The sequence below is a fragment of the Nylanderia fulva genome, unplaced genomic scaffold, assembly GCF_048542155.1.
Source record: "Nylanderia fulva isolate GAGA-0341 unplaced genomic scaffold, ASM4854215v1 Scaffold25, whole genome shotgun sequence".
Lineage (NCBI taxonomy): Eukaryota > Metazoa > Arthropoda > Insecta > Hymenoptera > Formicidae > Nylanderia > Nylanderia fulva.
The window spans coordinates 1,334,957-1,348,624 of NW_028190314.1; the positions used below are offsets into that span (position 1 = coordinate 1,334,957).

Genomic DNA, 13,668 nt, shown 5'->3' on the forward strand with positions numbered 1-13,668 from the left:
ATTTATGCACCAGATAAATTTAAACAAATCTTTAGATATTTTTTTTTTTTTTGCAATTTTACTTCAAGATTTAATTTTCGAAAAATAATAAATAATGAATATTAAAAAGACTCTTAATAAATAATTTCTTTCAACATTTTTTCTAAGGAAAATCTTGATGTGTATCATGACTGCCATCTCTGCGAAATTCTATAAAAATTCTGCAAAAGAAAAATTAGCTTTGTCCGTCTAATGTTCTTTATGTGTTTAATTGAATGCTGAGCAAACATATTTCGCTGACACAAATACTGTGTAGCATATTGCAGGAGGGTAGACATTAGGAAGGTATCACACAACTGAGCTTACACAAAGAATGAAGAGCTTCATCTTTCCTAGGACACGTCTCTCACAAGCTATCACCGTACACTGAGGACACGTCTCTAATATTCTCTCCTTATATACGAAATTATGAAAATAATAGCACGGCCGTATGGTCGATGAGACGATAGATGAGATCCCATTACATTTTCACCGAAAGATGCCATTAATGCCACTCGATATCCATTCGAGAAAATGCGTGGATTTCAGGTGCCTTTGTTCGCGCCATATCCACGCAATCCTCGTCTTTTGTCTCATTCTTTCTCGCGTGTCTATTCATATCCATAAATAAGAGTACTTTTTCCTTCGAGAGAGGATTGAAATTTTCGACCCTGTACCGCCAAGACGAGGCACGTAAAGGAGTCTGTCAATTTCATTCGGAATATTTGTCTCATGGCTGACGTTACGCAGTAAATTTGACTAGTAGACACCTATAAAACTCCAATTCCGCTGTTTACTGTCGCCTGTTGTGACGCAAAAACGACATGCACACCATCCAATTGACAAATATGAGAGCTGCGAGTACGACGCAGGGAAATGGCTCGCGAGATCAAATTTATTTGCAGTTTTTCAAACGGGCCACATTCAAGTACGCTAAAGCTCGCGAAACGGCTCAAAGTTGTTAACGTTGCGGAAGACTTTCCGCGAGCGATCAGTTCAGTATCATGTATTTGATATATCGTGTCACATACATATATAAAAATACTTCTCTTAACATATAGGTATCTATCGAAATCTCATTTCATTGCAGTGTCTTTGACATTGCATCGATTTTCTCGACGACTCTTATTGATTCCAGGAAGAAATAAATTATGAACTAATTTTTTCCTGGAAAATCAATAAATACTTTATTTATTTATTAAAACTAAATATTTTTTTTAATAAAGTATTTATTGATTTTCCAGGAAAAAATTAGTTCAGGAGAAAATCAATAAATACTTTATTTATTTATTAAAACTAAATATTTTTTTAATAAAGTATTTATTGATTTTCTATAGGAAGAAACCTGAAATAAATAAGAGTTGTCGAGGAAATTGATGCAATGTCAAAGATGTTGCGATGAAATGAGATTTCAATATAGGTATGTTAAGAGAAGTTTTTTTTATGTATAAAAGAAATATTTTATTAAAATTTTAATAAATATTTATATATAAAATCTCTCTCTCTCCCTTTAATCTCGAAACAAAATATGTTCTTTTTAAAAGAGTATGCAACAATATATTCTCTTCGTCCGAAAAAATAGCATTAATGGACATAATCAATCATACGTTATTTATTTAACTTGGTCTTGTTGTTTTCCCAAAAGTCGATTATATACGGCGTTGTTTGGCGAACGATTTTAATTGGGATTTAATTTGCCGCGGAAAAATTAATATACGCGACGTGCGTTCGATTATCGCGAACGCGCAAACCGACAATGTCACGCCAAGCAACATTCGGACGAACAATCGGAATCGGAATTTATGTGGTTGTCGACGCACGAGAATCATAGCCCGTTTTTAACGAGCTCGTCATAAGTTTTAATGACGCGTCACGGAATATCGGAGCAACAACAACAACGAGTTACTCTCTTCGGAGCGGCGTTAACTGAGCTAACCGAGCGCGAAATGCGGAAATGCAGCTATTATCCCTATATGGCACGTGCAAAAAAGCAGAGGGGTGAATGAAAACGCACTGTTCCCTCCGTTAACGCTCGCCGAGATTCGCAGCGAAATTACGCAATGCGTTTCGCAATCGCGCAAAATAAACGCGTAACCCCGACGTAGAAATGTCAATTTACCGGTTTCGGAGATTACGCCGAATTACAAAAGGTCTTTGAAGGGATTATGAACAATGTCGTGTATTATTACATTGACAATGGTATGCACGATAATAGAGTTTATTGGAATATGCGATTCGTTAACTCTCCATGCGATTTGATGGTCGAAATAATGTTGAAGGTCCAAAAATGCCGCAAATATTTAAATTCAAACATAAATATCAGACAATTTCTTAACATATCTTGTATATACGTAGTTCAGGAATAACTTAATTATTTGCACATGATTTATAGATTGCGTTTAGTATCATTTCTGTATTATAATTTGACGTTTCTCTCGCAGAATTTATCATATTGATATTAATTATTAATATTATTAATATAATATTAATATTATTAATATAATATCAATATTATTAATAATAATATTAATATTATTGAAATAATATTAACATTAATTAATTATATTAAATATAAAATTAATATTATTTATATATACTTGACTATTAAGTTTTTCGGAAAAATCTCTAAATAATATTTATACATCAATTAATTAGATAGTTTCTAAAAATATGAAATGTACTTTTTTGGCATCTCTCATATATCATATATTGTATTATTTAATTATTATAGTTGACTTCTTCATTATTCAATTTTATTTTATAGTCATTTTTGCATTGTTTATGCTCGACGAGCATAAATATAAATACACACAACTTTGACGGTAAATAATTATGTTTTGCACTAGATATGCGAAAACAGGATCGATCGCATAGGTACACTCGCTTTTTCTCTCTTCTTTCATATTTCTACTGTGACGATTTTTCCATTTACATGCGTGGGCTGGATCCGATTAGATCAGTCATGCTACGACGACGAAGTATCGCGAGAATATAATCGTAATCCAGCATTCATTTCTCTAACATTTTGTACAACGTAACGAAGAAAGCTGGAAAAAACATTTTTTCTTTTCTCTTCACGAGATACACGAGCAATTTAAATAAACATTGTATACATAATGTCTCAAATACTCTGATCAATTTGGAGATGGATATTCCTCAACTTAGAAAATATTGAAATATTAATAAATTGCGAATAAAGATTTTAAAAGAAGAGAGCTTTTTATTAAGCTTTGGAGTCAAAGATTAACAAAATTACATTTTTTATTAATAAATTCAGAATAATTTAATAAAAAAGTTTAATTTTAGATTTATTTATAAAAATATGTAATGGAAAAAATTGTGAAATTTGTGGAAAATGATAATCTCCTTCAATATTTCCCTTAGAGAAAAACCAATTCCAAATTATTTAAGAAAGACTGCTATTAAAAAGACATCTGAAGATATCATTGACATACTTTTACGATATTCTAAATATACAAAGTAGAGAGTTATGCTATTATATCTTTTATTCATAAATATTGATCGTAAAAGCTATTAAATTATTTAAAAACTATTATTGTAGAATTTTGAGTGAATTAAGCTTCAAAAATGAAAATTAATATAATAGAAGAACTTGTTTCTCTACTATTCTCAATATTTAACCGCATTTTGTCTCAACCAAAATTTTAACAAATTTTAATTTGAAACGTTTAATACATTTTAATTTGAAAATTCCTTAAACAGTATTTTAAAATTTGTGGTTTTAATTTTATCCAAATATTTAAATTTTAATATAATCTACATCATATGTTCTAGTATTAATATATTATATATATATATATACATACATATATCGTCATTCCTAACTTATTAGAGATAAGGTACAAACGATGTTAAGAGTCTCCTCCATCGTTGATAAGGATTCTTGTGAAATTCAGCTAACATCTTACCAAAGTTATGTAATAGTTTGTATCCGGGCGGAATAATTAATTATAATCGAGAAGTTAATGTAGCACACAGAAATATGGCTTCAAAACAAACTTTAAGAAACCTTATGATACAAATCCAAAATAGAACCTATTAACGAACTCAGTAAAAAGATATTTACCAAGATGTGTTGTTTAAGTGGGTTTCCTTTCCTTTTTCTTAAAATCTCTTGTTGATTCGTCTTGTAATTCTCTTGTAATCCTCCTGTAGTAAATACTCAGAAGATCTCGAGAGATGTCGAAGAATGATCTTCTGTTAACTCATTCTCTTAAGTGATATTAATCTACACAAACCGCTCATCTCTCAATATTAATCTTCTTCTCTAGTTTTCTAAATGCCATTTAGATGCAACGTTGGAGTTTGACATTAATTGATGCGTTATCGAGAAATACTTTGACGAGAATTACTAATGATCAGAAAATACGTCGGATTTGATGAACGATTATTAATCGTTTATTCGTCTAGACAGTTTAAAATGTATAGCATTAAAATGATCGATACACAATGTTATATGATGAAGAAAACTGGTTGTTACAAGCTGACAAGTTTATTAAAATATTATTATATTCTAGATTGATGGAATAACTCGTTATTTTATCGGGTACATCCTTGCATTTTAAAGGGATAAATTTTTTAAATTGTTCTTATTAGTTTGTGATTAATTTGTGCAACACAAACTTCGAAAAAATTTTCCATCATCGTCTAAAAAATAGTTTTTATAGATAGAAGATGAATATTGGCTTTTTTAGAAAAAAAACAAAACATATTGTAATAGCAATTATTTTTTTAAAATACTAGAATAATTCTATTTAGATTGTCATTTTATTCTTAAAAAAAAAAAAAATAGAAATATATATAAAATTTTTTTTTATAAAAACTGATATTTAAAAAAAATATATATATAGTTTATTAAATGCAGGATTAAACTTGGACATAATTACAAATTTATCTGATCGCGAGAAATCTTTCGTATAAGAAATAAATATTAAGGTCATTTCGTATATCATCATCGCTGAAAAGTCTTGTAAGTTTATTTATTATTTATCCATTCGACACGGTCTCTCGTAGTTTATTAATTCATCCCACAATCTCGTATTTTATACGAAACAGATAAAAAGACGTACGTGTCCGGTTCGGCGTCGAAGTCGACGCGCTCGCGTCTGCGCGACGTTTTGCGCCCCTTCCTAAAGCTAAACAGGAGGAGCACGCAGAGCTCTATATATTTCATGGAAGCACGAGACTCGGGGCACTCCACACGTTTTTCACAGCGTGAGCATCCACGAAAGGATACCGAGACCGACGGATCACAATTTTTCTCTTTCGGAGAATCCAGGCATCCCCTCGATACCAGAGACCATCCTGTACACCGGAACCGGACGTCGCGGCGTGATGACGTTTCCCTCATCGATCGCGATCGTTTTCATCGGCGTGGCCGCTTACGCGGTTACAGCCGGACCCGTTCAGGTAAATAAAGCTCAGTTTTTCATTCATTTGTGTCACGTGGATATGTAATTTATTAATCGCACTCTTTATATTCGACTGTGGCGTTAATTATTTAAGAGGTCGTGAATATAACTTAGAGTCGGAATCTATATTTTATATTTGACGGATTATCTATCGTTGCTAAAAGATGTCTTCGTTCTCTTTCAATATTGGTTTTGTTGTATTAATTAAATAAAACTGACGCTAATTTGTTCGAGAGCATATATTTCTAGATTCGAAAATTTTGCACTTTGAAAATAAATTAAATAAAAAATATTAATATAAACTAATAAATTAAATGAAAAACATATTGTGCAAAAATTTTATTGGGGTTTTCAATTTGAAAGAATTAAATTCATTTTATCATACAAAAGAGAATACAGATTACATAAAATTAATATTTCGTGTAATGTAATAATGATACGCATGAAAAATATTTAATTGAATATTTTGCACGTAGGGTTTTTTGATCTAAATAAAATGCTCGACATTTCTTTAATGCGCAAATCAAAATTCAATGCATTTGATAATAAAAAAAATCATACGAGAAATAAAAAAAGCGAAAATGGAAAATTTCAAATTCCAAAATTTTATTTTCTCGCTAACAATGATATACAAATAGATAAGTATTGAAAACCTACAATGCAAAAACTTCCTCAATAACTTTTGTGTATATAAATGATATTTTATTAAAGAACAATTCTCAATTGCGTTTTTTGTCAAAGGCAATTTATTCTAAAAACGTAAATGTAAAGTTTTTAATTTTGCCATTGCCCGACGAATAAAAAATGTTTACCAAATTTTTCGATGAAAATAGAGTTAGTAAAACCCAGGAAAATTGGAAGATGCAAATTCATCGGTAGGCTTTAATTTGCATAGCGAGCGCGTGCAACAGGCACGTATTCACGCTGCCAATCATTATAATAGCGAGCAATAATATGAGTGCCACATCAGGGTATGACTGTTTGTTTGTCAATTTTGACAATTGCGTAGTATACGCAAACGAGATTGAATTGTGTTTGACTTTACGCGCGCCATCGGAATGTAATTAATTTCGTCATGTTACAGCGAACATAATTGAATGATAAAGCGCGTGACACTAGACATTTTGCTTTGATGGAAATCGGCTGTCCGAATATGTTATCTTTTGACATTATCACGTTTTAAGATTACAGAAAAGTGGTTATTAATGTTTAGAAATTCTTGTACACAAACGTAGACTATATTTATATTATTCTCCCACAATAATTCATTCATTATTACCCAATAATTATTATATTATTCTCAAAATAATTCATTCATCAATTTAAAAAAGATAATCTGCGGATAACAATGATATTTAATCTTCCCGGCAATAAATGAACAATTCAATTAAGAACCGTTTTGCGAGAGGGAGAGAAAGAAAGGGTGAGTAAGGGAATTTTTTTTTTTTTTTTGAGGGAAACTTTTTACGAAGAATGCGCGCAATAAAGAGAGGCACAATGTATCCAACAATTATTACATTATACCCAATAATTATTACATTATTCTCAAAATAATTCATTCATCATTTTAAAAAAGATAATCTGCGGATGACAGCGATACTTAATTTTCCTGGCAATAAATGAACAATTCAATTAAAAACCGTTTTGCGAGAGGGAGAGAAAGAAAGGGTGAGTAAGGGAATTTTTTTTTTTTGAGGGAAACTTTTTTTACGAAGAATGCGCGCAATAAAGAGAGGCACAATGTATCCAACAATTATTACATTATACCCAATAATTATTACATTATTCTCAAAATAATTCATTCATCAATTTAAAAAAGATAATCTGCGGATGACAGCGATACTTAATTTTCCTGGCAATAAATGAACAATTCAATTAAAAATCGTTTTGCGAGAGGGAGAGAAAAAGAGGGTGAGTGAGGAAATTTTTTTTTTTTGAGAGAAACTTTTTTTACGAAAAATGCGCGCAATAAAGAGAGGCACAATGTATCCAACAATTATTACATTATACCCAATAATTATTACATTATTCTCAAAATAATTCATTCATCAATTTAAAAAAGATAATCTGCGGATGACAGCGATACTTAATTTTCCTGGCAATAAATGAACAATTCAATTAAAAACCGTTTTGCGAGAGGGAGAGTGAGTGAGGGAATTTTTTTTTGAGGGAAACTTTTTTTACGAAGAATGCGCGCAATAAAGAGAGGCACAATGTATCCACGGTGTAATTACGGCGATCCCGCCTCCGCTTCGAAGATTTACTTGTGTAGTCCCGCGCTTTATATTAATCCCACCCCCGTCGAAATCCCCTCCGGGGAGAATCCCGGATCGCGATGTGTTTATCTCGTCGTGCGCTTTTCGCTCTTGTTGTTTCACCGGATAAAGTACCGGGAGCGCGATGCGCCTCGTTGCGTTCGCAACTTGTTGCATCCGTTCTGCGAAGTGCACCTTTTCTTCGGAGCGCCAAATAGCGCCTTCTCTCGCGCGCTATTCTCGTGTCATGACCTTTCCCTCGAGGCATTATCCGCACGAGATTACCACGTTCGATGATTCTCGTCCCGTTTTTGTCCTTTGATAAATCTCGAAGTGGCGACATATCGGAGGAAGTTGCACTTTGCCACTTTCATTTCGCACTTTCGCAGATTGAAATGATAAAAAAGCATCATCTCTAGATCAAACGCACCTTTTTTCGAGGCGCCACGAAGTGGAATAAGTAAAGATCGATCGTAAAAAAAGAGAGAGTATGTAAAAATATAACTCGGAACTATTTTATATTTTATATTTTTGCAAAATTATTTTAGATTTTTTCTTCTAAGAGAATACAAAAAGAACATAATGTTTAAATTATATTTCTTATTACTTATTTTAAATGCTATGCCTTTTTTCGAGGCGCCACCAAGTGGAATAAGTAAAGATTGATCGTAAAAAAAGAGAGAGAATGTAAAAATATAACTCGGAACTATTTTATATTTTATATTTTTGCACAATTAGTTTATTTTTTTTTTCTAAAAGAATACAAAAAGAACATAATGTTTAAATTATATTTCTTATTACTTATTTTAAATGCTATATGGTGACATATACATATCACTATTGTAGTGCTTCGAATTACATGTAACGTTAGTTTTACTGTAAATACTTTCTGAAAAAAAATGACTCTTGACTTTAGCTTTGCATTTGTCTCCTTTCGACTGTACTTTTAGCTGACATTTATCTTATGCAACGAAGAGAATTTTTTAAAACGAAAGAACAATGTATTTTTTTCTTAGAATATTATTATATATAGTTTTTTTTTACATATTTGATATGATCGGCTGTCTCCGAATGCACAAATTTAAAGCAAATCATACACGCGAGCCCGGTAAAAAATTTTTTATATATAACAATATAAAATTATATAGAAATATATAATAAAATTATACACATAATCGCAAAATTATATATGAAATATATCCATACATAATTAGACAAAAATTCTTTTTATATATAATTATATAAATTTCTTATTCATAGTAATTTGACATGATAATATCTATTTAATATATAACTCTCATTCATCAATTTATAAATTAATATAATTATATATAAAAATAGACATATTTCACATACAATTTTACGATGATATGTATAATTATACAATTATTTATATATAATTATATATAAAAAATTGATTACCGGGAGATTGTAATTCGCAACGACAAATCGCGATAGTCGAGACTGCATCGGAAACGGAGAGAGATGCTCGCGAGACTTTAAGGTCAGCAGCAAAATCCGAACGGATTAAAGCTTGCACGATGTGTGTATATATGTATGTCATGACCGTGTACTCGCGTTCCTGCAAAAGTTTCCCCATGCATACTAATAGTGCCCATAAGGCAGCTACGCGTATGCACCTGGGATGTTGGGATTCGCGCTGTAAAAAAGCAGGATATACGTGTCCGCGAGAATATCGATGTACGTCCCAAATATCTCTGACATTTTTCCAAGAGAGGAGATCGCGAAATTCCCTTTTGCATTTTTATCTAGTTGAGCGATGCAACATCCTAATGCATCAATAATCGAATAATCGCGATTGCACGTATGTAAATATATATATGTATAAACATGCATGCACGCAATGGATTTATACAGAGATAGATCTCATATCATACTGATATGCATTATACGTAACTTTCCTGAGAATATAGCATATATAATTTTAATTTTTTCAGCAGAAAAATAATTAAAAAGTTACACTTCGCGCTTTGTTTTTCTGTGTGTATTATAAGCAGATTTATTATACACACAAAATAGTATAAATTATTTGATTTATTAAAGTAGAAGAAATTTAATTTTTTTAAGTGGAAAGCAAAATTTGATTTTTCACAAAGTAAAGAAAATGTACACACACCGTGTTTGTTACTTAATTAATTTTTTTCTAAAATACTTGGCACACGCGTCTATGTGTATATTTATGAGTATTACATTTTTCTTTTTAGATTTACATAATTTCTAAGAGACTTCTTTCTTTGAATATGCAATATAAATTATGCAATATAAGTTGATAAATAAATGTTTTCCATATTAACTACATATAATATATGATGATATTATATTTTTATAGTTGCAGTCTTTTTGTATACCCTCTATACATACAGCTTTTTTTTCGCTTTAGATTTACATAATTTTTATATGTACTTTCCCGAATAAAATCTAATATTACCTACATGACAATATCATATTTTTCATGAAGTTTGCAATCTCGTTGTATACTTAATAGAAATCGAAAATTCTTTAAAAAATGTAAATTTAAATAAAATAAAATCTTGGTGAAAAACGTTCTTTTCTGTACATACATATATGCAAAAAACTTGGTTTTACGATCGTCGTAAATAAGACACCGCTTTACTTTCAGGAAAGCATTTAATTACTCGTCAATTGCTCTCTCTCCTCCTATCCTGTTATTTATTTAAAATGGCTCGAAACTTCATTAACTTGATCAACTGTGAACCGCAACTCGGCCCTAGTTTTCTTATATACGTGTCTGTAAGTTACGGTGCGTGATGAGAAACGCGAGTTCCACCGGAGGTTCGATCGAAGCTATATACACCGTCCTCGCCATCGGGGGTTTTAAAAGAAAGGAAATTAAATCCGTAAAATGTTCTATCCTTCGGCGCTTTATGATGCACATGAAACTCCATTTTCTATCCTTTCCGATACGCAGCTGCTCTCCGGAAGGTCTCGAAGCGAGGCTACGAAAAGCTTTTTCGTCAAACTCGATTGAATCGCTAAAACGCATTGTATACAGCATTCTCCTTATAAAAGAAAGGGAGAGTAAAAACGTACAAAGTACAAAAGTATGCTTGCGTGACGCTCGGTTTTTCCTTTTCGTCGAATGTTTCGAGCATAATCGATAAGGTCGACCAGTGAAAAAACAGAGGTCTTTTGATCGCGATATGAAAAAGGCAGGCGATTCGTTGAGTAAAGGTGAAACCTTCGATACGGTATCGACCTTAACCCTTATAATTAGTCGTAGGAGTCGAGTAAATGACAGAGCGCAGTAATATCGATCTGTAAACGTAGTTAACAGGATGCATTCAAAGTCGACCTGAAGGACTATTACCTCGAGTCTTACAAAGAACGGTGTTAATATTAAGGAAAGCAATGATCAATCATATAACTTTTAAGGGAAATAAGTTCTAAATAGGTATCTGCAAAATATCTCAGAAATTAATTTTTTTTCCTATTTCCAATGTAAAATCAAATTTAATTTGTTAATGAACTTGATTTGCGAATAGAGCCGAATCGAACAAATTCACGAGAAGAGGTGAAAAAAATCTGAAAGGAAAATTACCGGGTTTGTCGCGAACGTGAAAAAAATAATGTAAAAGTCAGAGAGTTATTCGTTGAATGCACGCGACCGTCGCAACATCGATCGTCATAATGCATTTTCAATTCATCCGAAGTCAGAGTGAACGACTAAGCCGGGAATTTATAATACACCTGTCGTGAAGAAAAGTTCGATCCGCGGGAAAGTAAAGTAAGACCCAGCACGTTGACGAAGCGACGAACGAAAAATTGCAATTAACATAATGCAGTCCTCGTTGCAAGCCCTCGATAAGCCATCGCGAAAACGTCAACTCGCACGTGCTGTTGTCACGGGACTTTAACACGTGGTCGGTCATTCTTTACGTGATCTTTAAGAAAGCTTTGCATTATGCATGCACGCAACTTTCTTCTTTCTTCGCCCAGTATTATATCGCAACGCTCGTTCGACTCTATCGATGTTGGATAGATACTGAAATAAATAATTATATGCGTTTGCCGCGAATAAATAAAAGATCCCACGCTTTCGATCTAGATCTAAATACATCAAGCGTAGAGATACGCGACGCGCGATACAACTATATTTTAAGAGATATGCTGCAAGTTCATAAAAATTATCATAAAAGAGTGATTTTAAACACACAATTTTTTATGTTTTATTTTGTATTATATTTAATAATTATAGTGATATTAGTAATTATACAGATATACAGGACAGATATTATATTTTATTTTCTTTGTATGAATAAAAATTCTCATAATTTTAATTTTTATTGATATTACTAGCTTATAATTATGTGCTAAATTTATCCTTTTTAATTTTTTTTAAATTTGACACTTTATATTCTTCTTCTGAAAATTACAAAGAAACTGATGTGAAATTTTTTCCCTATGTAATTTTTACCTACTTGATTTTTTGATTTTTTTATACTAATAATAAAGTTAAATTATATGTATAATCTTGTTGTGCCTTTTTTTTAATGAGTGTTGATAAAGTATAGTAATTTTCAAACAACAGTTATATCGTAACAAAAACAAGATGCTTGTGGCTATAATTAAAAAGTTTTACTCATTTTCCGGTTACAGGGTACATCGAACACGGTGCAACGGGACGAATATGAATCGCCAGCATTGGCGGATCTCTTATTGGCAAGATACTTGGAAGAGCGCAGTGAGTATCATTGAAGAAAAAGAAAAAAACATTTGCTTGCTTATTTTGAAGAGAGGAGAGAAACTGGCATAAAAACACTTTTATCTTTCAAAATATCAGAATTTCGATTTTTTGAAATTGTGAGGTCATTAAAATGTGTATCTTTTAAACCAAGTAAAAAATATAAATACAAATAATTTTTTGACTTTTTTAATATTTTAATTGCTCTAGCTAAATTTCTTGATCTTTTTTCTCATGTATTTCGAGAATTTATCTTTAATATATATATTTTTTTTATTTTTTGCTAACATCACACTGGAAAATTGAATTTTTAGTCGATGACAGTATTTGAAATAGGATATAGGGCAAAGATAAAAATTTGCAAATGCATTTGTGCATTTTAAATTGTTTATTATCGTAAAAAAGAATTATACTTTGTATGTAGTTGCGACAAATTAGATGCGACTTTTCTTTCTCTCCTTTTTTCATCACAATAAACACATAAAATAAATACATAAATAAACTCCAAGTCCATTGCGTTATCACGCGATGGATATCAGCAGGCACAAATAACCTGGGCGAAAATGAAATCTGAAACATTTTATTAAGTACCTTTTTGCTATCACACGCGATTAACGCGTTAAATAATTCGTCATCTTTTACTGACGAGTGTTACGCATCGGCTAATTATAGTAAATTATGTGTTGTGTCGGGGAAAAAAACTGTACGTGATCGATAGCTGTAGCAAGGCTACTATACGTAAACGATGATCCTTTGCCCTTTGATATATCATTTCTATGCTGTGTGGTCTAGAAAATGGAATTATCTACCTAGAGTCGCCTGATATATTTAATTACCCGCATAAACCATTATATTTACATTATACACCTCAATTAATCGTTTGCGAAAAGATATTCATCGATTATGCTAGCACGAAATAGTATTATAGTACAAAATTATTAAATTAACTGAAATTAATATTCAGTAATTGCATTTATATGAAGAAAAAGTATATAACTACTGAGGAAAAAGGAGACATTAGAAGAGAAAAGTCTTTTCAAAAGAAAGAAAGGAATTTTACTATATATTGGACATTTTATTTTGCAGACATATAATTGTACAGAGAAAACATAAAAAATTTATATACACGTATATTTGAAAACTGCACATTTTTAGCTTCAATATACAACTTTCTGAGAAGAGAAAGAATGGAGAATAAAATTTTTTAAAGCTTTTTTTAAAGAGAAAAGAGAAATAAAGG

At 31.4% G+C, this 13,668-nt stretch overlaps 2 protein-coding genes and 1 long non-coding RNA gene across 4 annotated transcripts in view; 2 read left to right on the plus strand and 1 right to left on the minus strand.

The window, feature by feature from the left end:
* LOC114941118 (prothoracicotropic hormone-like) overlaps positions 1-420 on the minus strand; it is a 5,192-nt gene extending 4,772 nt beyond the window's left edge. The window contains exon 1 of the mRNA XM_029316005.1: positions 346-420. Coding sequence (XP_029171838.1) covers positions 346-366 — 21 coding nt within the window. The 5' untranslated portion in view covers positions 367-420. The remainder of the gene's footprint in view (positions 1-345) is intronic.
* Positions 1-5,151, plus strand: part of LOC146722962 (uncharacterized) — a 19,319-nt gene extending 14,168 nt beyond the window's left edge. The window contains exon 4 of the long non-coding RNA XR_014924842.1: positions 5,095-5,151. This is a non-coding gene — a long non-coding RNA (uncharacterized LOC146722962). The remainder of the gene's footprint in view (positions 1-5,094) is intronic.
* Positions 4,906-13,668, plus strand: part of LOC114941091 (uncharacterized) — a 17,241-nt gene continuing 8,478 nt past the window's right edge. The window contains exons 1-2 of one of the 2 annotated variants that reach the window (XM_085483460.1): positions 4,906-5,448; positions 12,344-12,428. In XM_085483460.1, the coding sequence (XP_085339586.1) occupies positions 5,374-5,448; positions 12,344-12,428 (160 nt within the window). In that variant the 5' untranslated portion in view covers positions 4,906-5,373. The remainder of the gene's footprint in view (positions 5,449-12,343; positions 12,429-13,668) is intronic. The other variant, XM_085483461.1, reaches the window with a different exon arrangement.